Consider the following 27068-nt stretch of genomic DNA (forward strand, 5'->3'; position numbering starts at 1 on the left):
TGCAACAGGGACGTGCAGAGAATGTTAGAGGGGCAGGGGCTGAAATGTCTAAAAGGGCCTTTTGGTGAAAATATTGAAAATAGCAGACCTCCAAGCTCACAACGCTGTGGCGCGTTGTGAGCTTGGAGGTCGGCTATTTTCAGTACTTGATACCACACTAAACTAAGCATAAAAAAGGCAATACTGGAGATGTGGCGAACGGCATGGATTTCTACACAGAGAGGGCAATTCTTTCAACATAAGACGCTGCATTCAAGTTCAGAAGAGTTTGGACAAGGCAAGTCTCTTGAATGCTGCCTTCAGGTATGGTCTGGAGAGGGCACTTTTTTACAGGCGGATAAAAGGGCAGGGGCTCAAGCCCCATTTCATGTCTGTGTGTGCACATGCCTGGCGTGCAACCAAGTATGAATCAAGCCTGAGAGTGTAGGTGAGAAAACAAAAAGCTATATATCAAACAGGAGGTAAATGAGGAAGGCAAACTATAGTAGAAATTCTGAACGACGACAGTGGTGCTTAGCAGGCAAACTCAAAGAGAAGCTCCAAATTGATGCCAGCACACTAAACCAATAAATAATATATGGGAATATGAGAGGGTCTGAGTGTTATAATACACACAGAGATTTAATGGAGCAATAAAGTTATACTGAGGCTGTGAAAAAGCACCTTCAGTGATATAAGTAATTACACCATAAAACAGAACAACTAAGCCAGATAAGAGACATTGCCGGGTAAGTGATCTTATTTGTAAGGTTATGGTTATATAGATGCGAAATTATGGATGCTGTAGTAGCAGTTGTTTCTCAATGGAACACATTGTTGGCATTGCAAGACAGGAACTGACATGATATTCTTATTTTCAAGGCAGTTGTTACAATGTTAGAACTTCTATCAGTTTAGAAAGACGCAGCTAAATGGTTCTACATATTATGGTTAGACAGGCTGTTTAAGAGATATATAATATAGATACCTTTATTATCCCAAGGGGGAAATTCAGTTGTAGCACAGCAGTATACAGTTATTTACAATGTTACAGAGAAGTAAGAAAAAGATAGATAAGAGAAAAAAAAACAAGAGCAGTACAGTACCAATAAAGAGAAGGTGCATCAATATAGGGGGCGAATAATATATAAGTATATATACATAATGTGTCTTACAAAAAGAGACCGTAGCAGTCAATGCTAGTTAGTGCAGCAAGTATCTCACTGTCATTGTTAAACAAACCAAAATACTCAGAAACTACTAACACAACCTAATAGTGCAATGTCAAAAATCAGTGCGAAAAAAAAAAAACAGCTCAGAGAAGAAGAAACTAGGAAGCGTGTCACCGCAAGACGCACATGAGCACTCTCCCTGGAAGGTCCTTAGGGGTCAAAGTCAATACAGCAATAGTTCCGTCAGTCCAAGTTAGGAAGGAAGACCTTTTCAATCTTCCGTTATGTGTCTCGTTATGTGTCTCGTGTGTCTCGTTATGTGTCTCGTTATGTGTCTCGTTATGTGTCTCGTTGTACAGCTTAATATAATTAAGAATTTAATCCAATTACTTGCTTTATTTGGACTTTTGCAAAAGGACCCCGTGGATGACTAAAAGAATGACATCAGGTAAGAAAACTGAGGTCACTCACTGCGTAGTGAGTAATGCAATAAGTTACATCTAAATGGCTGTAAAATCTTATTTCGCTCTAAACAGTGATCCATTTTTCTCCCCAGTGACCAAACACAACCTCAACTGTCTGTACTTGGATCATCACAATGCCACACTTAACGAGGGACTGGATACACCGGTAGTCTATATTTCTGCAGCTTTTCTAAAAAGTCCAAGTGACACAAATTACTCAGAGCCGATAATGCCTCTAAAACAGGGGTCTTCAACAGGGGGTCCAGGACCCCTAGGAGGTCCTCAGAGTTATTACAGGGGAGCCACAAACATCTTTGTGATAGGATCACTCTTTTAAATCCCTATTCTGAGGAGAATTTTAGCCAAAAATAGCAGATCCACAAGCTTGTTGTAGATCAGCTATTTTAGGCAAATAGGTTTGGTGTAGAGGTAAAAAGAGCAGACCATGTACAGAGTTAAGTCTATGAATCTATCTATGAAATCAATGTAAATCTGCATCACACATTTATACAATATGTAGTGGGGGGGTCCCTGCTTCATCGTTCTCTCAGCTAAGGGGTCCTTGGCCTGAAAACGTTGAAGACCCCTGCTCTAAAAGTACATTTCCAGCTCTAGTTAATGCAGTAGATTCAGCGTTACCCTTCTGACAGGTGCAGGAGAGAGCAGACCATGCTGGGAGATAACCAGGTGTGATGTGATATGATATGACATACCTGGCCAGGCCAATGCGTGCCCTTTGACCTCCACTGAGGGTCACCCCGCCTTCCACAAGGGATGTTTTGTCCTTCTCCGGCAGAAGGTCCAAGTCCTAGGAGGTAAAACATCCACTCGCTGGGTTAAATACATCCATACAGTAACCATGTAGAGTAGCAGAGAGCGGATAGTTGCTGCCTGATACCAAATGAAATTATTTTTCAGGAAAGGGCAGCTTTTCTGTCTCAGTTATGATTAATTCAGCAACAATGTCAGGGAGAGTGTTTTTTGCAGGTTTTTCAGTCCGAGTGTAAAAAGCAACTAGGTTAAGACAGCGGAAGCTTGTGATTGGCTGCATGGAGGTGCCAAAAGTCGGGGGGACGGAGATACACCTAAATCTAACCTTAGACCTAACCCTAACCTCAGTACAACTAACGCTGTTGAATGCTAATCTGCCGACACTGGTGAATGCTAACCTGGTGAATGTTAAACTCGTCTGACCAACGGTGCTTAACCCAGTTGCTTTTTTGACACATTCGGACTGAAAAACCTGCAAAAAAACACTCTCCTAACAATGTCATGCACATAATGAATGCTTCCTGAATGAAAAACACTAATGGTTACCACAAGGACATAACCGAAATGTGGTAATTAAACTTGAAAAAAAAGGGAAAAAAACAGACCTCGGAATTATCCAAGATTCTGCTCTATCAGTGTGCTTTCAACTTTGAGGTTTGGTGCTTTGATCGTTGCTCATCAGATAGGACAGAAATGACACGTAAGACATGTAATTCTGTGAGTTTTAGTATCCAATAACACTGATAAAATGTAATGTGTAAGTATGTAACACATTACTGGGTCACAAGGAGCAGTGTGGCACTGTCACATGTTCTGGCTCACAATGTTTTTAAACTAAATGTGAAAACAGATACAAGTTTTGTAGTGTGTTGGCTCAACATGTGAGCAAAATTCACAGCCACGCTTAGATCTTTGCAACATGACACAACAAGTCTGTGTCACTGAAAGAGCAGAATAAAAAATAAAAAATGAACATCTAAGACTTAGGTCTGCTTGAAAGGTGCACTGGGTGCTTGCAGTGCCAAGTCATTTAGTTAAAATGAAAAAGGAATGGAAAGCCTGACAAAAGCACAAAACACCCACAGCACGCAGAGGAAATGGACTCGAGAGAGAAGTGGGGGAGTGAGAAAAGGTGACAGAACATGGAACATGGACAAACCGACAGATGAACATTTGGTATAATTCACACTGAAAATGGACACCCCTAAATGGATGAAGTGACAGGTCTATCATCCTTAAAGCAGCCTACCTTTTTCCAAGGCCACTTCCGTCATCCTTAAAGGAGGGCGTAGGGGAATTAAGTTAACAGTTTGTTTAACAGCTTGTAAAAGACGACAGAATGGAATACAAGGCATGTTGTGTCTCCCCCTGAACAAAAGCATCTGTTGGGCTGGAGGCTAAAAGCTACATGCTAACGTTAAGTGAGCGGTGGACTCGCGGTAAACCGGTTTACAGGGAGAAGACCACCCATGGGAGTCTGTCTGGAGCTCAGGTGGGGGGGGCTACTATAGAAGAGGACTACTAGAAGACAACCCTAGTAAATGTCATCGTTGTGTCTGGACAACTAAGCAACAGTTGTCACTCTGTTAGATGGATAGCGTAATAATAGAGCGTTCACAAACAGGTTGAAGCAGCTTTGGCAGGCATATTGGTATGCCCTACACACACTGAAAATAGAGGTAGCAGCATATTGCTAAGAGACCATATTTAATTAAAATCTAAATTAAAACAGAAAATGTGAATTAAGTGTTATAGGATTGTTATCTATTAATAGTTGTAGGCATTGCCATTTAACAGAGTAATTATCACAGTCACAAGATAACAACACATTTTGATAATAGGGCCACAGATAATGTGTACAGGGCTTGTTTAATGTTGAAGAGTTTATTACTGTATATGTAAGCGGTTAATTAGACCACATTTTCCTGGACGCTGCTGCTTTTTTCCCTCCTTGTCAGAGTTTTATTGTCACATAACAGGTTTACAGGTGTAAAGAAGTGTGTGAAATTAGCAACACATTAGCAAAGACGATAAGCGTTGTCAATTATCTGTTTGCATACAGTATACAACAAAACACGTCGCATTTACCTACAGCACAACAAACATTTGCATACAGTAAAGACACATTTATTTTGGCGATTTCTATCAGTTGTTATGGTAACTGACGATGCCTCATGCCTGCATTCAGCGCCTCAGTCAGATGACAATAAGCAGCAGGTTTCTTACACGGAGCTGTCAATATTGCATGCCAACATTGTTTGCTATGACAACATGCTGTGTTTTTGTCAAAACTGTGGAGGCACTCTCAGTAAGAGGGCAAGAGAGAGATAGACTGTATGCATGATAACTGTAGTGTAAAACCATTTGGCAAAATATTAAATACCACAATGTAGATTCTCATAAATACCATACGTATGCATTCATCAATCTATTTCAACATTCACTCTGGGGAATTTGGAGTATATGACTTTATGTGCACATTTGTGGGTACACGTATGGTAGCATTAAATACATTAGCTTCAAGTAACATGCCATTTTAACATAATCATTAACATGATCATGTTACATGATATTTAGGGTTCTAAGTAGCAAAGCTAGAAAGCAAGAACTCTTATTGTTTTTCTTCTCATTATTTTTCCTATGCTGCATACTTTTAAGAGAAAGGGGAGTTGGATTGGCCACGCCCTCAGAAAACCTGCTACAAACGTCACACGACAAGCCCTGAAATGGAACCCCCAAGGGAAAAGGAAACAAGGTCGCCCCAGGAACAGCTGGAGAAAGCAGAAGAAATGCCTGAGACTGGGGAGATCTCAAAAGAACTGCAAAAAAACAAGTGAAATGGAGGACATTTTGTCAACGACCTATGCACCTAAATGAGCAAAGAGTCAAGTATATATTAGCGGTGTTCGTACACCAAAACCTGTACCTCGAAATACCTAAATTGGCCAGTGGGTTTTCACTGCTTTTGTGCATCACTGTCAAATGAGTGTGAGTAATAAAATATGGCATTCATTTATGACAAAACATAAAAAGATTAAATATAGAGATACAAGGTTTGTGCCTAGGAGTAGATGTAACATATTGTTGTTGTCGGGCGGAAACCTTGTACGTGCAAAACCGTTACATTACAGGAAATAGAAATAGAACCAGTGATCTAATGGATCCAATGTAATTATTACAAATGTCACAAGTGCTTGTTTTCATTGGCTAAACATTTATAAAAACCTACAGATAGACTATAAATTTGCTATTTTTGACACAAAAATGTTTAAACAGTGCAGAGATACAAAGTTTCTGGCCTCAGTCCACTAAGCCTACAAATGTGGTGATTTGCTTACAGAGAAATGAGCCTTGTCTCCATTCTATGGCTGTCACTTTCTAACCAGCAAGCTGATATTCTGAGCTGGTGACATAATGTGGCGTCTCCATGACAACGCAGGGAGAGCCAGCATTCTACTATTCCAGTAACAACCCCCCCCCCTACACACACACACACACACACACACACACACACACACACACACACACACACACACACACACACACACACCCACACACACACACACACACCATCCAACCGGCTGAAAGCGTAGCCTGAAATACTCTGGAGACAGAGAGGCATCACTCAACGATGCCTCAGGACGTGATAAATGGTGTGTGTGTGTGTGTGTGTGTGTGTGTGTGTGTGTGTGCGTGTGTGCGTGCGTGCGTGCGTGCGTGCGTGCGTGCGTGCACGTGTGTGTAAGCCGACAGTGGGAGGGAGGGAATGTAACTCTTGGTAATTGTGTATTCCACCTGGATTTAAACTGCATTCATCAGGTGTCTCAGGTCTAATTCCTACAGTGAAAACTCCAAGGAAAACCAGCATTATTCCTGAGGACCAGAGGTAAAGAAAAATAACTAGGACTTCTCTGGAGTGCCCAACACATGAATGAGCTTGAGTCAGCATTAAAGCAGGCTGGAACACTGTACCTCTTCCAGCTGACAGGCCTTGATAACCTGTGCGTAGCGGTACTCGTCGTAGGTCAGGCCAAACAGGATGTTGTCGCGGATGGTCCCTGGCATGATCCAGGAAGTCTGTGGCGAGTAGGAGACCCGTCCACTGTGTCTGATTTTGCCCTCCGAGGGCACCAGCTCACCCAGAATCATCATCAGCAGGGAACTCTGGGAACGAGGAAACAGGACAATGTCACAACACCTTTCAATGCTACAAGTATCTCCAGCTGTGTTGTTCACCCAGCTGTGGTGAAGAACCTTGACAAGGAACTTGCAGTACCAGAGAAATGTGAAATTATAAGTTCTGAAAGTTCTGAAAGACCAATAATTGGTCGTCCAACAGTTCTCCAGGATGACATCCAAAATGTATCCTAACATGTTCATTGCAACATCCTCTAGAACCAGAACTCGCACCAAAAACAAACAACAACAAAGCATGTGGAACCAAAAAAAAGATTAAGCCTAATGTATACTCTGACGCCCACCCTAGTAAAGCCTGAGGTTTCTTCCAGTTAAGGGGGAGTATATCCTTGACACCATCGCAACAATAGGTCTCTGCTCTATATGGGTAATGTCTTGAGACAGCTCGTGATTTGGCACTATAATAAAATGTAATTGAAATTGATAATAATAATAATAATAGTCAGTTTGCGCTCATGTCACTCCCAGTTTGCAGACGTACCTTCCCTGAGCCGGTAGATCCAGTCACAGCTAACATTTTGCCCTTCTCCAGGTACAGGCTGATGTTGTTGAGGACAGGCGTGACATAGAGGTTGGTGAAGAACAGACCAGCATCTCCGTTAGGGTGGCCGTTAGCCTTGTTCTCCTGCTTGATCTTCTCAAAAAGCTCTCCTATGCCCTGCAATGGAGACATTAAGAAAAGTCTGAACTATGTACCTAATAGATTAAGAAATAAGACTATACTACTATGTTATACAAGACTAATGTATACTAACTAGACAATAATATACTATATTAGACTATACTATGTGTATACTAAGCTAGCCTAGACTAATATACTATGGCGCTAGACACCACACTACATTGTACAATGTATGCATCACAGGTGTGTGTTTATGTGTTTGGTTTGCTCGTGTGACAAGCAGACATTTAATACTTGCTTTATATTAGCATTCTGGTCAACTATAGAACATTCAACGGCGGTGTTTGTCATGCTTTGTAGACAGACAGTGAGACCATTCTCTACTCCCTGCCAGAGTGGAAAAAAAGACTCCCAAAGACCTTTGCAACTGCATTATTCATCTGTCAACACCTCCATAGAGATCAATAGATGGCCATTCTCACTGTTACAGTAAAAAGGGGGGAACCTTGGATGACTTGTCAATTTAATCACTGACCTCTGAGACGTTTCATGGGTCACCGTCCCTCTAACTCTAGAGGGGCTTCTGCAATTTATAAAGACGTTTTCTGTGATTTGTATAGGCTCCCAGCCCAATTCACATTCAAATGAGCTGACGCACGTGTTGTCAACAGTAAAGAAAGACAACACCCCTCCCATTCTTCCCCCTAATAGAACATTCCGGGAAGAACAGAAGACTAGGAGAGAATCCTGGAATTAAATGATGCACATGAGTTCCCCAGAAACTGACCACATCTTCCTGGCTAGTGTATATGTTTGTAAAGGAATTGATGGCTTATGTAAATTAAAGGAAAAAGATTTTCTCACGATATCAGACGGTCATAAATCACACGTACTTGACTGTGTTTACAACCCTCTGCTTATAGATAAGACAAGATAATTCACTCTATATAATGGTGATGAATTGACTCTGGTAGAGAAGCTGAGATTCAGTGGTCCCGGGCTGTTTACCCATTTCAGTGTGTTAAACCTCGTTTATGTATTTAAAAAGATAATATGGGCTGTCATAATCAGACTTACAACCGGGCCTGGGTCAAATAGTAGCCATGGCATTTGTTGTAGCCTACTTGGAGTCATAAACACAATGTAGACAACTTGCAAACGATGCTTATCGATGCAAATTGCCCTCTCTATGTAGAAATCCACAGTAAATGGTACACAAACCTCATCCCAGGAGGCGGTCACATTAACCAGCTCCAGTTCTGTCATAGTGAGGTTGTATTCCAGCGTCTTATACTCCTCCTTCATGAGGAATTCCTATAGAACAAACAAACACATCAGGCAAACACAGGGATGAGTGATTTGAAAAACAATATTGGGGATGTGAATAATATGGATTTGTGTGGATTTGGAGTCTGATGTCCCTTGTGCTGGGCGAACAGTGTGTGTGTGTGTGTGTGTGTGTGTGTGTGTGTGTGTGTGTGTGTGTGTGTGTGTGTGTGTGTGTGTGTGTGTGTGTGTATTGACGCCCACGCACACGCGCGCGCACGCACACACACACACACACACACACACACACACACACACACACACACACACACACACACACACACACACACTTAATTTTGTTATGTTCACATCAAAGTCGTGAACGATCATTATGCAGCCAGCACATTTCTGTAATACATTATGCATGATAGATAAGCGTGGCATACTGTAAACACATAGTGTACACACACACAAACACTGCTGTTGTGTGTTTGACAGTATATCCGATAGATACACCCAAAAGACTGATAAGACTACTGGATGACCCCCCCCCCCCCCACACACACACACACACACACACACACACACACACACACACACACACACACACACACACACACACACACACTGGAGTCCTTGGCAGTGTATTTACCAGAATCCCTTTAATCGGCAAGTAAGATAAATGTACAGTCATTTGTCTTGGTGTCTCTTTGCAGGGACATGCCAGGTGAAAGGTCAACATGTACAAGTGTTTAAGTTCTTTGTGAATGTGTTTTTGTACTGTATGTTGATGTGTGCGTGTGGTTACGTGCGCGCACGTGCGTGTGAGTGTGCGCGTGCATGTGTGTGTGTATACACACCTGTACTTATGCACCCTAAATTTATGTGTTTGTCATTTCCTACCCATCTTTAGGCTGTGTTCCAAAAACATGTGAGGTTACATAACCCCGGTGGCCAGTGACATAACCTGATGACTGAACCAGACAGTGACTAACTGCCTGTCTTTAGCCCCACTCTCTAACTCTGGACATGCCATAGCTGTAGGTATGTATACAGAACTATTGGTATATTTCTCTTGAATAAGGCATCACGCAGAGTGAAGTTCCTACATGCTGCGAGTTGTCTTCGTGTAATTCATTTCCCCCCGACAAAATATATTGTTTGAATGGTGTTTGTGTATCGAGTATCCACCGAGGTTTCCAAAATCTTAATTGAGCGTAAAATATAGAAATCGCCACAAAAACTGGCCACAGTGGCTGGCTGGCGATATATTTATTATTATAAAATAGTTATAATATTTATTATTATTATTATTATTTAGATTTTAAAGAGATTATCACAACATAACAATACAGAGTTTACAACCATTACAATCAGATAAAAAAAGCAGTTATGAGTGTTATGAGTCTTCTGGATACACTTGGTTATTACAAAAATGATAAACAGACCTGGGACCCAAGGTAGTAGAATCTGAACCGATCCAATTCCAGACCCATGTGACAAAAACAAAACAGGGACGCGAACGTGTACGGCTGTGGATATTAGTAAGCAATAAGCATAGTGACTGTCAATAGTGACTGTCAATGGAGAGATATTAGTAAGCATAGTGACTGTCAATGGAGAGAGAGCGTGGGAGCAAAGTGGTGGAACAACTTGGTGACACATAGGTTGGCTTCCTTGGCATCATGAAGTAAACATGACAGTAACAAAACATAACACTAAGTATCAAGAGTAGATCACTTGTCTGTCCTCCTGACTACTTTCTGTTCTTTTTGGCAAGCGACAATTGATCCGCTTTAGGAAACTATAAACACAGGAACAGTACATGTATTGGAAAGAAGTGCTGCACTACCATAAAGCGGCTTAATGATGAGTCGGGTGGTTCACTGCACACGCACACACTGTATCTCCAAAATTGCACGTGAGGTGTAATACACTATGGCCAATACATTTTTAATTTGGCCAGAGAAACTGAAAAAACAAAAAGCGATACAATTGTTAATCACCAAGAATAAAGACCTGTATGAATGAGGTATCAACTATATGAATAGTTTGAAATGAGATAGTTGCTAAAGCATGTTCGGATTGTTTATTCGTTGTGTGAAAAGTAATAATAATGTAATAATAATCTAAGTGCACCACCCACCTCAATCTTCTTGACCAAGGCCAGGGTGTCGTACCACATCTGGATGGATCCGGGCAGCTGGCGGGTGAGCGTCATGCGGAGCACCATGCAGTAGGAGGCCGTGGTGAAGATACGGCGCAGGATGATGCCCTTACTGAGCGCGTGTGGCACGATGGCCGACACGATGACCAGGATGGCGGAGAAGAAGTAGGAGGCACTGTAGAAGTAACGCAGAGAACCGATCTTCCTGGTGAGATTCATCTCGTCCCTGAGAAAATAAGGACCGGTTAGAACAGAACAGAACTGAACAGAACCGATAAAAATTACTAGCACAGATTATATTTCTGCAACACAATGTTGATATGAGGTCATCTTGCTACTCTTGTGCCAAGTGTTTTTAGTAACCTATGCACATGCTTACGTGAAGTCCATAATGCTTCCACTAACATTAATTATTGTCCATTTTGCTTGTCAGACAAGTGATCCAAAGTATTTCGTATCTTATTAATTGATTGATTGATGTCATTTGGTGACAGCACATAAAAGAGCATAGGGCTGGGGCGGTATGGATTTTTGAGCGGTGGTCACACCGTCTCCATAGCGTGGCCGTGTGTGTAGGTATGTTTGTTTGTGTGTTTGTTTGTTTGTTTGTATGTGGGTGGGTCTGTATGTAGCCTGTATGTAGTACCTTTTCTGACCTCACATGTTAAGGGAGGGGCGCTGTTTTCAGGCCAGGCCAGGCACACACACACACACACACGCACACACACACACACACACAGGGGGGAAGGGGGGGGGGGGGGGGAGCGGGGGGTAAAACCACCGCTCAGTTCACACGGGTGTGATTTTTTTTGTTATCGCGGTAATAACCCAGCCCTAAAAGAGCACATTAGACGTTGTCATCACTGAAAATAAAGACACAATAAAGCCGAAAGTTGAACACTGAGCACTTCCTGTCAACACCCAAACATCAAAGCAACTATTCAACTTTATGTATACTTATACTTCAATAGAAACACCTCTGATTTGACTCGACTCCCAGCATTAGGAAGTGTCTTACTGTCTGATGTTCCGGATGATGAGCTCCATGACCTCCTCCCAGCCATAGGCCTTCACTGAGTGGATGTTCTCCACGATCTCTGAGGTCAGGGCCAGGCGGCGACTGATCATACCTGCCCGCTTAACTCTGGAGGGGGTGGAGGTGGAGAGCCAGTTAATAAAACATTCAGTACACACAAACACGGATGATAAGGCTGGCTTCCCATGACAAATCTTTCATTGCGGTTGGTGGTTAAGGCCCTTGTATACAGAGACCAATTGTTCTGCACAAAAAAAAACAGGCGAAAGAACAAATGCTTCTTTATGACCTCTTGCACACCTACTCTGAAAGCGGTTTCGACTGCACATCATTTTTTCAATGCAACCCTGTTTGATTCCTGCCCATTTGCAGAATCGTTGGGGAATACCTGCTTGAACCAATAAAAACATTGCATCAGACTGTGTGCAAGCACCTTTAGTAGTAGCTTGAAACTATGCTGCAATTGAGTTGCATAGTGTTAAATCCCAGCATCCATATTGTGGGGAAAGCTTCAGTTGAAAATAGCAGATCGACAAAGCTCACAACGTGACGTGTTGCGTTGCATTGTGAGCTAGTCGATGGTCAATTTTCAGCAAAAGCTTTCACCATAATAACAGAAAACAGAAAATACACTACTTGTACTGTATAGAGCCTCGAGGGACTACACTTAACCATATTGCGTGGTTAACCACTTAACCCCTATAAATAACCTTCCATTGGCCATAAGAGATTGTCATACTTTTATATCCTTCAAGTACAATCTAAAATGGTTACTTGATACCCAAACTTGCACCCATTCATAATAAATCCTGTACCTTATTTGACAATGTATCCTGTACTACTACTTGAAACTAATACTGCACTTTATACACAATTCACTTCAGTATACAAATACTGTATACCGGTATATTGCCCTCTAAAACGCTGCTATTTTCTTAGTGCAATACTACATGATTGTTTTAGTGTTAAACTGTTTCGTGCCTCTGTTCTTGTATTTATGTATTATGCTCTGTTTTCCCTATGTAATGTAATGTACTCCATTGGCTGCCAGTTTTTCTTTGTGGGGACGGCAGATGTAAATTAGCGTCTTTTCTAAATCCGGGGTATTTACATTACATTGATATGTATTGCTAATTAATATGCGGTGTCCCATCTAAATACACAAATAAAGTAAAGTAAATATACATTGTTGAAAGGCGTCTCTCAGAATGGGAGAATGGAGCAATTTGAAACCTGAATGTAGTTTAGGGAAAATGTTAGTGGAAAAGCTAGCCTAATACACACATGCGAACGCACGCACGCGCGCGCGCACACACACACACACACACACACACACACACACACACACACACACACACACACACACACACACACACACACACAGCACTGTAAACACAAACATGGGCTAATTAAGCAGAGTATTCAACATGTGGGATGGAACGGAACGCATGAAGGGGAACGGATCAAAAGGTCAGCGTTGTCAATTCCACAATACACTTTATGAAGGTATGGTTTTAGTAGTGAGGAATTCATATTAATGACAGCATGTCAAAAGGTGTTTGGATATCTTTTAGGTCAGTTTAGGCGCCGTGTTCACCGAGGCTTTGTTTCCCAGGCTGAAAACGCCAAGGCACTCGCCTAAAAGCGTTTCCAAACAACCGAGCTGAAAGTATTTGAGCTCTAAGCATACGGTAAATGCTCAGTGCCACGCCACGCTGCTGGGGGCTCAAAAAACGATGAACAATGATAAACAATTAAAAACATGCGCTACGCTCAGGACAAAACAAACTAATTGATTAATCAAACTAATTGATTACATTTTGGGGACAAGATTCAATTTATTTTATACCCTGGCTGGGACACCTGGGTTAATGTTTTTAAATGAATACTCAAGACTTTACTCATTTTTTACTGAGTACCTCATCTGAAGCAGGACAGTAGTGTAGTCAAAACCGAAGGGATAAAGCTAAATAAATGGATAAAGAGGATCCATTTATGCTATTTAACCTCTTAAACCCTCTAGAACTGGACTTGAGTTACTGTACTTTGACAGATGTTTTCCATCTACACCAAATCTCTTCCCAAATTCTTGGCGAATATTCTCCTCAGAATATGGATAATGGGTTCAAGTGGTTACTGTCATTCAATGCTATATGAGATACTTCAATGGTTTCATATGGAAATAAGCTTAGTCTTTTCTAGGATCTCCTTTTAGTTGACCTTGTACCAGTGAACTGTACCGTCATGAAACTGTACCTTTTTCTATGCAAACTTCTAATAAAGTCTTCAATCAATCAATCAATCAATCAAACTGAGCTGAGGCGGTGTGTTTGAAACCAGCTGGTTGTTCTGTCAGAATATCCCTGTGGCTTTGTTGACACTTCTCAGGGACACAAAGCGTGCTGTTGTCTCTAGCAGGAGATATACTGTAAACCAAGAGATATCAAGGCAAACTGTATAGACACGTCAGACAGGAGCCGAGGAAGATCTACGATAAAACGACCACAGGCTACAGCAGGAATGGAAATGCGAGCATTCAGGGAATGGAAATGTGTGTTGACTTGGCTAGGTGCCTTGACTAGGTACAGACTCAGCGAACACAGCCTTGCAATAGAGAAAGGCCGCCACAGACAGACCCCACTCCCAAGGGAAGACAGAATATGCACCCACTGCACACAAAATGTGGTAGAAACAGAGATACACTTTCTAACCACCTGCCCACTATACCAAGACATCAGAGACACATACTTCCCACAGATTACACACACAAGAAGTGAGTTTGAAAACATGACCAATGATGAAAAACTCCCATACCTACTGGGAGAAATACAACAATGTGCGAACACAGCAGCAAGATTTGTGAACTGTTGCGACAAAAGAAGGGTAGAGACTGGAACACAACCACAGATTGAAATCTAGACCTAGTGCACAAACAGTATGAAACAGAGCTCTACATTTTGAGTAAAAATAATGCTGCTATTTGTTCCAAAAGCTTTATACGCTGTATATAAAGTATATATATATAAAATGTCACAATGCGACATAACTCTGTTTACACAATGCTGTACCCCCTCCAACTGTATATATGTTCCCCACTTTCAACAGTTTTTATTTTATTTGAGACACTTGCTTTGGCAATGTAAACGTATGTTTTCTCATGCCAATAAAGCTCCTTTGAATTGAATTGTGTGCATGTGTGTTTGCATGCATGCGTGCGTGCGTGCGTGCGTGCGTGCGTGCGTGCGTGCGCGTGTGTGTGTGTGTGTACCTGTGTGGTCCCATCTTCTGAGCGAGGCAGGCTTGTACAATGCCCAGCAGGGTGAGAGCAGCCAGGGCACAGAAGCCATTCACTTCAATCAGCTCCCAGATCAGCCCTGTACACAGAATGCACTGCAGGGGTGTGATCCAAATAAAATGGGCCAGACCCAGGCTCTGTAACACACACACATACACACACACACACACACACACACACACACACACACACACACACACACACACACACACACATTACATTTTCTTTTTCTTTTTTTTCCTTCAATTAGTTTGTCTTTTTCATTTGTCTCCCAATGTAGCCTTCTGCAGTCATCATGCCAATTCCATATTCCCTGTGTATTATACCAGTGTTTCTCAAACTTTCAAATTTCAAGGTCTCCCCTTAACTCTGACAGGGTACAAATGGAACCAAATGAACCTGTTAGGGTTCATTTGGTTCCATTTGTACAATGTCAGAGTTACAGACTTGTATGGGTCAATTTACACCCCACTAAAGGAACCCACAGAGTCCCTGGAATCCACTTTGAGAACCACTCTATTACACTGTAGTCCCTTGTCACTGCTAACTCCTAAACTCAGGGAGAGCAGAAACAACCATGAGTCCTCTTCGATACATGTGACGTCTTTCTCACCTGACAGAGAGGAGTTTCACTGGGAGGGCTTAATGCCAGTGGAGGTATACGCTATTCCTTCAATTCCACACCCCACTAAGCAGGCGCCAAGACTAGGAGCCGCTAGTGCAGAGACAGAGATCGCCCACTTCGCACAGCTTCTCACCCGCAAACAATTATGTTTGTTGGAACGCATGACCAAAGATTATTTTACTTTTAAGTTCACATGAATTTGTCTCGAATGCTGTGATTTAGTATAAATAGAGCACACAAGAACATCACAGAATGGAGCAAAAGGGAATCGTGTCCGAATACATACATGCATACACCATACAGCAGATAAGCTTTTATCTAAAGCTTTTATCTAGACAGACAGACACACACACACACACACACGTGCGTGCGCACACACGCACACACACGCGCGCGCACACACACACACACACACACACACACACACACACACACACACACACACACACACACACACACACACACACACACACACTACTGTGAGAAAATCACAGGTAATCGGACCTAGCCATATTCAAGTCAGGTGATAATTACTTCAGAGCAGGTCACAGAGTGTATCGACATTCTGCGCTTCAACGAGACCTACAGTACCACTGTAGAGAGGTAGAGTTCACTCGCCAGCCTGCGTGTTACACTCACACATGCACACGCACGCACGCACGCGTGCACGCGCGCGTGCACGCACGCACGCACGCACGCACGCACGCACGCACGCACGCACGCACGCACGCACGCACGCACGCACGCACACACACACACACACACACTCGCTAACACACCTGCAATGCAGTGCAGATGTCTAGTGTCAGAATCTAAGCTCAATTAAGCTATTTTATTTTATTTATTTGGTTTAAGGCAATGTGTCCACCAAAGCATTTTCCAATTTAAGGACTTTTTAGTACCTCGAAAATGACAAATTAAACATTGGCCAAATTGTCAAATGAGGCAGAAATCTTGAAAATAGCCGATCCTACATGCTCACAACGCCTCTTACAGGATATTAAATGCCTCTGCTTTTGCACATTCAACATAGCTGCCAAAAGATATTGACACTAGATTTAACTTGTATTTCTATCCAGTATTATCCTTGTTGCATTGTCATTCATTTAGGTACATATTGCATTAACTGACCCCAGTAGTCTATAGGTTGTGAATTGGTTTTACCTCATCCAGCTTGTTGAGGTGGGCTGACATCAGACTGACCAGCTGACCAGTGCTGATCTTATCCAGGACACGGCTCGACAGTTTCAGGGTCTGAAAAGGACAAAGGTCCCCTGATCAGTCATGAATATGAAGTCATATTTTTAAATGTCTTTAGTTTATAATCAATCCCTGACTCCCTCCCTGTCAACGCTAACCCCACATCTTTCTCTTGGGGAGGGTGACACACACTGATAACCAAATGTCTCCTCCGATAAACTTGGAGTCGCCAGCCGCTTCTCTTCACCTGACAGTGAGGACTTTCACCGGGAGGGTGTAACATGTGCACTATCCCTCCCCAGAGAGTGAGATCACACACTCACATTCACATGCCGATGGCAGAGGAAACCATGCAAGGTGTCAACCTGCTCAACAGGAGCAGTTTGGTTTTCGTTGTCTTGCTCAAGGGCACTTCGAAGATTAACTCATGGGGAGCCGTGAATCAAACCGAATATGGGAACCCATCGTCAAAGAAAAGGGAAAAACAGCGCCCTCTCTGTTTTGGGTCCCATCCTAATTTACAGTACACTAGACTAATACACTATTAGACAGAAACAAAGACAGAATAGCAGAAAGAGCGAATACATTCTCTGGCACCGGCACCTGCCGACCGTCAGTTGGACCGTCAAGCCTCGAACAGAGTCGGGTCCGCGGTGGAAGGCTATCCACCGCGTGTAGTGCGGTGTAGTCCTTTTGAGTCATAAAACTACAACGTTAACGCTCAAAAAGACTACCGACTCTGTTCGAGGCTTAAGTCGTGCTGCATCGCCGGCGATAGGACCGGCAGCCTCGGAACTGTAGGTAGGACCGGCATCGCTGGTAACTGCCGCAGCAGCCACCATCGCACGGACCGGCAGTTTACCGCGACGGGACCTGCCGGTCAGTGCGGCGGCCGCCGGTCTTACTGCCTGTCCTATATCTGCAGTTCTGCGGCAGGTGACGGTGCCAGAGAATGTATCCGCTCTTTCTGCTATTCTGTCTTTGTTTCTGTATAATAAAACATATTAGTTCTAATTACCAACACATTATTTCTTATTCTGTCTTAAAGTGTACTGTAAATTAGGATGGGACCCTGTTTTGTTCTTGAGAGATTAATCCTCACCTACCTTCTTGTATATGAGGCTGAAGAGTGCGATGCGGATCTGCATGCCCAGGTGGTGCAGGCCAAAGAGCGCCGGCTGCAGGAGGAGGAAGCGGGCGATGAAGAGCAGGGTGAGGCCAAAGGCCAGCCAGTAGCCCTGCTCCCGCTCTGGAGCGTGGAACGGGTCAAAGGACGCAATGATCCGACCCAGCAGCTGGGGCTGGACCGACTTGGAAGCCTCCTGGACACACAAGGTTAAGAGAACGTGGGTGTAAGAGAGAGAGAGAGAGAGTGTGAGAAATACTCATACAGTAGATCACATGACTCTGGTTGTCGCAAGCCATTTATTACAATATTAGATTCACAGTTGCCGAGGGGGAATTCAAGCGTTTCTGTAACAAAGCTAATGCAAAAGATGCATTAAAGACAGAAAGATGCATTAAAGACAGAAAAATAAAATAAAAAATACTTTCAATCGCTGTACAGTCCCTGTGGTTCATGTCCATTCTGCCCTTCTTATCCGTACAGTCATCAAAATGTACAAACGCTGACAATAACCTTGGGTGAAGATTACAGGTCTATCTGATACGTGACAACATCATAATACTGGATTGCATTTTTATGGTGCTTTCCTAAGAACTCAAAGCGATTTACAATGGCCCATTCATTCATACATTGGAAGGTTAAGCGGTGAATCATAATAATGATATGGTACAATAAAGCTACTGTAACGTAGGCCCCCAACCATGTCATTTTAAATATAGAAAATATAACATAGTGCATGTTTTGGATTTCTGATGAATTTCGAAGTGTAAAATTCCAACAATTAAGACTCAAGACTTTTATTTAAACACCACTATTTACCTCAACCCCCTCCTTGCTTCACAAATGGGCATTACTGTCACCCCGGCAACCACCCCCCACTGTACAGGCTTACGTAATGGCTACTGTCAGCTCGTCACAGGAGCTCCATGTCGCTGGGACAGATAGCGACACACTGGTGCTACATGCCTGGGGTGACTCTATAGGTCCACTACACTGTGGCAGGTCTGCTAATTCACTAGCAAGTACAGTATCATGTACAGTATGTACAGATTGGCCTGGTGGGCCTGTTGTGTCAACTTGTGTGCGTCTCAAGAAAAGCGTTTACTGTAGGTGGAGGAGAGAAACTAATCGTCAGCTCAGCTGTACATGCTACACAATCTGCAGGATCCTAGAATTCTAGAACACAGTACTGTATATCTCACCAGTGGGAAAGGGCATTTGAAAACATTAAAGCTTCCATTGGCTTACATGATCCTAAAACACCTGCAAGTGGTAGGTGAAAGGAAACAATTTAAACTCATTTGACAGGTGTCTTCCCTTATAATCCCCAGTGTGTAAGACTATCGTGTTCAGTTAAGTGCTGTATATGAAAAGCCAACCTTTTTGATTTGTCAATCACACTCATAGCCTGTTCCTGATCAGGGTTGGATCACTAAAGAAATGTGGGTCAATTTGGACTACTGTAGGTTGCTAATATGTTCTTAATGGTACAGTATCTCATATCATAACTTTACCAGTCAGCTTTAAAGGTCATATTCTATGCAATTATGAGTGTCAGATGAATCCTTTAGTCACATCGGCCATGAATAAAATGCTATTGCAGTTTTCACTACAGTCTAGATTCACATATAGATAGACAAAGCAAATTAAAACTATACTAGAAGCAGTGCTCTTCCAAGCACAGATCTCCGCCAGGTCAGGTTATTGTGGCCTCCTGGTGGTGCCAATGTGAAAAGGGTGCCATGTCCTCTTCGGCCTTTCAAGGCAATCGGATGCTGTAGTCATGATTTCAGGCATTTTGTTCCAAAAATGTGTTTTCCAAAAGTCGACCTGCTGTTCATGATTTTTGAGGCAATTTGTTCTAAACGGATCAATCCTGCAAACCTTGGAAGCCAATGTTAGCCAACCAATTATGATGGAATATGAAATATCGGACAGATCCATCTTGATCACATGACTATTAAGATACTGTGTACTGAAGATTTTTTCCTTGGCCTCTAGGGAGTGCGCATACAACGTTTTACACTGATCGGTGGAGTATGTAAAAGCAGAAATCAGCCTGTTATAGCGCCACCATGAGGCTGATTTGAGAAAAAAAAAAATCTTCCTCGGCCTAGTGGGAAGGTGCGTGCACAATTTCCAACAGTGCCGGAGATTAGCTGGTAACAGATGGACGGACGGACACATACGGACACACACACCGACGGACGGACAGGGGGCAAAACATTGTCATGTTGATAATGACACAAAGCCACTGTGACTATGAGGGCCTGTTTGTTGGCGGCTATTAATGCTGCCTGGTTCAACTAAACCAACCTCAAAACAACCATGAAGCACGATCGCTTGATTCTTGTTTGTTGAGGTATAAAACAAAATCCCTGAGACATTACTCTTTTTTTTCAAGGAGGTGAAACCTGAAACGTAAACCTGACACTCGGTCAGTGAGGAAATGTGTAAATGCATTTTAGTTCCAGATACAAATTGATCAATTTCATACTGCTGAGTGTGTGGAGACACGACAAATGTTTTGATATAATCTTTCATGGTATATTTTTCACAATAAACATCACAGATAAATGTGTTTTTTGACCAACACTATTAAACACAATTTTTATGATCTTGATGTCATGTGTGCAAGTGGACATGTTGGCCTAATGGTGGTTCTACAGGAAAGAGGGTCACAAAAAACAGCAGGGGCCATCCTAGGGCAAACGTTTAATTGCTGTCTGATCGGATCAATTTTGGATTTGCGTAGTTCAAATCAAAACCAAAAACAGGATTAGATCACTTTAATGATCATATTCATCTTCATATTAATTAATATCTAAAACAAAATAAGCAGAAATCAACCTTTAAAAGTAATATTTTGGACAATACCAAAGGCACTGGAGTCAAGTCAGAAGGGCCTGAATGTCCCCCCACTATTGGGGAGGACTATTGCTATCGTCTGGTCTATTTTTTATTTATTTCTCCCCGACCAGAGCTGGTCTAGCACCCCACCGTTTCCCATTGTGTTGTGCACTCGTTGTGTATTAGCTGCATGCTTGCCTCTCGCCGCAATGACCGTTCTGGTATTGAACTCGATCAACTAGGTCACGGTGTCAAACAAACTAATAACAAATCGTTGATCTGTTTACAGTATGCTGGCTGTGGGTGTGAGAGAAGCAGATGCCCGTGGGGCTCGGGGTTCTAGAATCAAGTGCTGCCATGATGGACTGACCAGGGATCAGATTACTGCAGCACAATGTAAGGGGGAACAGTAAGTTTCCACTCGGATCTCAGAACCAATTTCAAGGGTCCATTAGGGTTTAGGTCCATCATTTCTAACCCACGAAGAGCTCTATGTGTATAATATCTAATCTAATGTGTTCACTATTTATTCTGACTTCCTTATTACAGAGTGATGTTTAATGAAAGGCAATGTTTCATGTAGTTTTTCCTAACTTCTGAAAATTACTTACTGCTTATAGTTAGTTAATACATTTTCAGAGGAGTCCATTTGGTTACATTTGTATACTCTTTGGGGATACACCAAAACTGACAGTGAAAGTAATTTAGATTTTAAGCAACAGAAAATACAGTATGATTCATCATTGTAACCACATGAATCCTAGCATGGATTCATGTGGTTCATGGACACTTTTGCTATACTGTCACCATATTGTTCTTCATATACTCTTGTGGAGATAGGTAGGAACCACTACAGGAAAAAAAACACTTCAAATCAGTATCTCGTCATCTTGAAAAGTCTGAATCTGGAATGGATCAGGGTGATCGTACCCTGAATTGCGTTGAAATACCTGGACAAATTTGTCTGGATTGTCTAATCCTGGATCGCAGAATATAGGATTTTAATATCTGATCCGATCACATAGGGATTCAAAGTTTTGAACTTGTGGGCTTGGGAGCATGAAGGTTCACAGCAAATGGCTGTGAATGCCATGGCTATCCAGTCAGTAGTTAACAAGCTATGTTGTTTGGAACCAAAGTGGTGGACAGACGAACCAATGGACTGATACTAGGGGAGCAAAAAAAGAAGAAAAAAAAACACTTACCCCAAAATAAAGGAGGACTCCAAAGAAGAGGAAGGGCCAGAGGAAACAGCGAGAAAGTGCTCGCATCAGCCTGGGCTTGGTTTTAGCCGATGCCACCTCGCGGTCCCATTCTCTAAACAGGGAGACAGTTTATGTTCCATCAGGACCCATTAGACATACAGTAAACGAGACAATCTCAACACTGCAGGTTCAACATTTACGCTCGTGTTTCATGTTTACCCGATGCTCTTATCTAGAATGTACTTACAATGAGCACAACGGCAGGACAAGATTAAATTCCTCGATCGCCAAGTGCCAACATTAATAATCAAACAGTCGCAACGGCCAGGACTGTCAAATCTGCAGCATCCACTACTATAGGTGTTATAAAGATTTCTTGTGCACCTAAAAAGAAGTGAATCTGGAGAGCCAAGTTACTGTTTTATTTCCCTCCCCAAACACAAAAGGGATAATAATTAATGTTCAACGCAAGTAGAGAAGGAAGCTGCAGCAGCGTTTGAATAAGTGCCAGTGGGTAAATAGTTACAGTGAAGTGAGCCCATTGTTACTGTTAGGTCATTTATAACCTGGGAGATCTAGCTGACTGGTCCAACACCGTGGACAGCAGGGACCTTCAGCCACGATGGGAACGGCTGGGGAGAGGGAGTCAACGTGAGAGTGAGTAATAGGAAGTAAAAGATATGGTTGTGTGAACAAGGAGAGGGGAGGAAAGAGAGAGAAAAATAAAGAGAGTGAATGATGAGAGCAATGCAGAGAGAGAAAAGAGATATGATGGAGACGGATAAAGAAAAGAGAAAGAAAGAAATCAGAAGGGAGAGTTTCTGAGACAGACAGAAAGAGAAATGGAATGATTGATGGGGAGACAATACCAAGGTGAGAAGTACAGTGTGTGCATTTTGCGTATTTGCGAGACAGAGAAAACAAGACAGAAAGACGGTAAGCAGTAGATCTGCTAAACGGTCAATCTGATGGAGTGGCTGACTAAACCCGACCCGGTAAAGTTCAAATTCCCAGAAGCCCTCTGTGTTTGTGCGATCAACAAAAACACACCACACGCCACTGCCCCAGCTCATTTATCACCCTGTGGGCATCAGACCCTCTCAAAGGTCGAGTTTTAACGCCCATTCACAGGACTGTTGGCACTCCAGGCCATGACGCGGCCCCTAGCGCAGCCCAATAAGGGCCCCAGCAGCAGAGCCTGCATGGGGCACCGCTGTGTTTGCGTTGTTTGGGGGCAAAAACACGGGTGGCATTTAACGGGTGGCCAGAGAGCTTTCACTTCTCTTTTTTTCCTGGAGGAGAAGAAGGAGAAAAGAAACCTTCAAAGGTGTGACATTTACCCAGTACTAAAAGAAGGAACGGTAGTGAGAATGGAGAAGAGAAATGGGGGAGTTAAAGCCAGACAAAAGGGAGAGAAGGGTAGCCGGAAGAGAGAGGAACAGAGAGAGACGAACACAAGAGGGAAAGAAAGAGGGGAGACAAAGAGAGGGAGAGAGAAAAGCAACAGAGGGAGACCATGTGGGTGAGAGAAAAACAAGGGACAGAGGAAGTTAACAGTATAGGCAGAGAGACAGATAAACAGAGAGGGAGTGAGAGAGAGAGAGAGAGAGAGAGAGAGAGAGAGAGAGAGAGAGAGAGAGAGAGAGAGACTTGTCCCCCATAGAACAGTTGCCTTGGGTGTTTGTTTGGGCCACACAGACCTGGGTTAAGTCTGGTCACCTTTAAATGCCATCCCATATTTTAGGTAAAGAGAGTGTGTTACCTCTCTGATCTGCGCAATGCTACAGTAAATATGCCAAAAGGGCAGTGACTCAATGGCTTATATTTCCGTCCATGCCTTACCCCTTATCTCTAAACTCCTTTGCCTTTTTTTACTATTTATAATATCCAGATTTAGTAGTTCATTTAACTACTTAAGCCCCACAGTATATACTTTGTTGTATGAGGAATAGCGAAAATAGCTGATCTACAAGCTCACGTTCCATTGAATATTTTACGACATGCCCAAAACTGGGACACCTGGTTGAAAATGGTTTACCCCCAGAGAGCCAACTTTAACACTGACAATGTTACTGTATTCTACTGTAAAGCCTGTCTGCAAACTACAATTGTACAATTATAATTGCACTGCACTTACTACTGAATTATTAAAATGTCATCATAGATCAGGGGTGTCCAAAGTGTGGCCTGGGGGGGCAAATGAGGCCAGAGGACAAATTTTATATGGCCCGCAGCTTCATTCCTAAATTGTATTATAAACAGCTCGCCAGCACCGTCAAACATGAATATTTTCCCAGAGTATCATTTGTCAGGATTCCTTGTTCCCTGTTGTCTCATTCTGAAGGGGTCAAAGAAAGGCTATTTCATGTATTTTTTACCTTTCACATCTGGTTACATTAGGACAAATCAGACTTATTTACGTTTTGTTCAGAGCACACAAAAGTGTCTACCAGGTGTGCACATTTTAAACATCAGGATTTGACTACTAATCAAGGATATGTAGGAGAGGGGAGGAGAGAAGGAGAGGACAGATACAGTATGTCACTTTCTTGGTCCTAGCAATTCCAGCTTTACTTGCATATTCATTCATATTCAGCATTTGTCGGGTACTGGGAGGCAAACCGTAGCTGGAAGTTCGATGTAAACTTATGTGCTCTATAGTTGACTCAATACAAATAATAGTGTGCATATTGAAAAAGAAGAGATCAGAAAACAAGGTGTGATGTGTCTGTCATCGCATATCCTTGCAACTAATGCCACATTTTACTACAGAGCTATCCAACTCCATTTTAAGTTTACACATCAAATTGGGATTAAAACGGGCTATTCTCCAGGATAGAGAACAGAATTTGCACAAGTTTTTAGATATATTCCAAGTAGTGTTCAGAGGGTTTTCATAAAGCACCAAATCACAAGCCACACCATGTTAAACTGATGTGCTTCACAATAACTGGAGCGGCCATAGCCGAATGGTTAGAGAGGTCAGAGAATCAGAAGGTCCCCGTTTTGACCGACGGCCAGCCTAGTCTGTGTTGAAGTGCCCCAAGACACTAACTGCTCCCTGGGCAAATTTCAGGTATATGTGCAAAAGCACACTTTGCACAGTGATAAAAACTATACCCCAAAGGAGTGAAGAATAAACTATTAATATTAACTGGCCAACACACCTTTCTAGTCTTTCAGAGAGGTTGTCTGCTAGGTCAAAGGAGGGAGCCTTGTAGACATCAGCAAGTTCCAACTTCTTTGTGAAGCCCTTCCGGAGCAGTGGTCCCGTCCACCTGGAGAGAAAACACAATGCAATATAGTCTGGGATTGATCTTCAAATACTTCACTATCCTAAATCGTCTGTGTTAATTTAACTTTTAAAAAAGTATCTGTAGAGGACTACATGCAGAGTAAAATTAACACTTAGGATTTTACAGTGTATAAGTGTGGATTGGAAGCAGAAATAAGCACAAATTTAGATTCCTGCATGGCAGACAAGGGATAATCTAAAGTGGATACGAGCCTGCTCAGTGTTTCTCAAACTTCCAAATTTCAAAGTCTCCCCTTAACTCTGACAGAGTACAAATGGAACCAAATGGACCTGTTAGGGTGCATTTGGTTCCATTTGTACACTGTCGGAGTTACAGACTTGTATGGGTCAATTTACTTTGAGAACCACTGTGCTATAGGCTTTCAGTACCAGCTATAGTTACTGTAACTCAAATGGCTGCAGGTTTCTGATTATAGAAAACTGCCAATCTCAAAGTCAAGGCTGGGGACCATGGCCACTGGCCAGTCCATGGTAGCTATTTACTGTGTGGTGTTTCTGATATAAATACATGTTGTTCTCTAATATCATTATTATCAAACTGGTGTTTTAAGTAAAGTAGGCCTTGTGTTTGAATGTGACATAAAGTGTTTTGGTTGAATTTCAGGGAGAAAGTGTTTGTCTTTGGTAAGGTTGGGAAATACAAACGCTTACCTGCCTTTAGCCTAATATAATATGCAAGCTTTAATTTATAGGCTTGTGGCTTGTTTTGTTTTTGTTTCAAAATGCTGCATCATTACCCCAGTAGCCTATCGCCTAATTATCTTTGTTTTTTTAAATAAGAGATAATAGTTTATGTTCCACAATGCCCATGTTTCTTCACTCTAAAGATCTGCAGTGCACTGCAGACACTGCAAACTTTCATGTTTTCGGTGTATCCTATTTTGCAGAACGATCATTCAATAGCACACATAATCCCAATCTATAGGCCTACCTATTTTTAATAATGATCGGTAAACTCACAGTAGGCCTACTATCTGTCGCTTCCTTTGGAAGCAAAACAGGACAAGGAATTGGCGGTCCTGACCGGGAGCGATTCATTCATTCTCACACAGTAATTCGCAAAACGTTTTCCCCAGCAAGAACTGTTGTCTGTCTTCAGTGGGCCTATCCCTATGGGCCTATCCATATAGACCGCGTTATTATGGGCCTATCCATATAGACCACATTAGTCATGCCATTAGCTGGAATTTAATATTGAAATTGGGCTATAAAAGATGCGGCGATGCGCCTGGAATCCGACCTAGCCTAGTCTTAAAAGTAACAACCCGTGCCACCTGCATGCACGTCCTCAAACAACGTCACCATTCTATTCAAACTATTTGTATGCACGTACCCAATGCCAAAACCGTTCCAAAATGATTGATAACATTCTTACCAGAAGAAAAACTTGGAAAGGAAGTTCGCATCCTCCACTGGTGACTTCTGCATCCTAAGCGCGCCGCCAGGTTGGCTTCACTGCACCTGTGGAAGAGAAGCCCTGTGTTGTGTGCTGTGCCACCGTGTCGCTCACATCTGGTGGCCCTGGCCCGTGCGTCCCGTTCCCTTTCCCGGCAGCGCGGATCAGATGAGCCGCGCGCTGTCTTTATTCTCCACCTTGTGCGAGGCTCGTAAAGTGCGCGGTGATGTCACTGCTGGTGAAACGAGCGCTGGTGGTGTTTTATCTTCGCAAGCCCGAGAAAAAGATCTATCCTCCCCAACTTGTTGTCCAAACCTGATCGAGTCCACTGTGTGCGTGTTGTTGGGTCTTCTTATCTGTCGCGACTCGCGACTGTGAAGT

General features: G+C 42.6%; 1 protein-coding gene across 1 annotated transcript in view; it reads right to left on the reverse strand.

Moving 5' to 3' along the window:
* Positions 1-26875, reverse strand: part of cftr (CF transmembrane conductance regulator) — a gene marked incomplete at its 3' end in the record, with an annotated part of 49487 nt that extends 22612 nt beyond the window's left edge. Inside the window, exons 1-12 of the mRNA XM_080736530.1 lie at positions 26667-26875; positions 25143-25253; positions 21976-22087; positions 17901-18116; positions 16759-16848; positions 14943-15106; positions 11657-11782; positions 10618-10864; positions 8427-8519; positions 7065-7241; positions 6359-6550; positions 2329-2423 (exon numbers count right to left, since the gene is read on the reverse strand). Coding sequence (XP_080592656.1) covers positions 2329-2423; positions 6359-6550; positions 7065-7241; positions 8427-8519; positions 10618-10864; positions 11657-11782; positions 14943-15106; positions 16759-16848; positions 17901-18116; positions 21976-22087; positions 25143-25253; positions 26667-26719 — 1676 coding nt within the window. The 5' untranslated portion in view covers positions 26720-26875. The remainder of the gene's footprint in view (positions 1-2328; positions 2424-6358; positions 6551-7064; positions 7242-8426; positions 8520-10617; positions 10865-11656; positions 11783-14942; positions 15107-16758; positions 16849-17900; positions 18117-21975; positions 22088-25142; positions 25254-26666) is intronic.
* Positions 26876-27068: the final 193 nt, after the last annotated feature.

This window comes from Nannobrachium achirus (assembly GCF_963921795.1).
Source record: "Nannobrachium achirus genome assembly, chromosome: 11".
NCBI classification, from domain to species: domain Eukaryota; kingdom Metazoa; phylum Chordata; class Actinopteri; order Myctophiformes; family Myctophidae; genus Nannobrachium; species Nannobrachium achirus.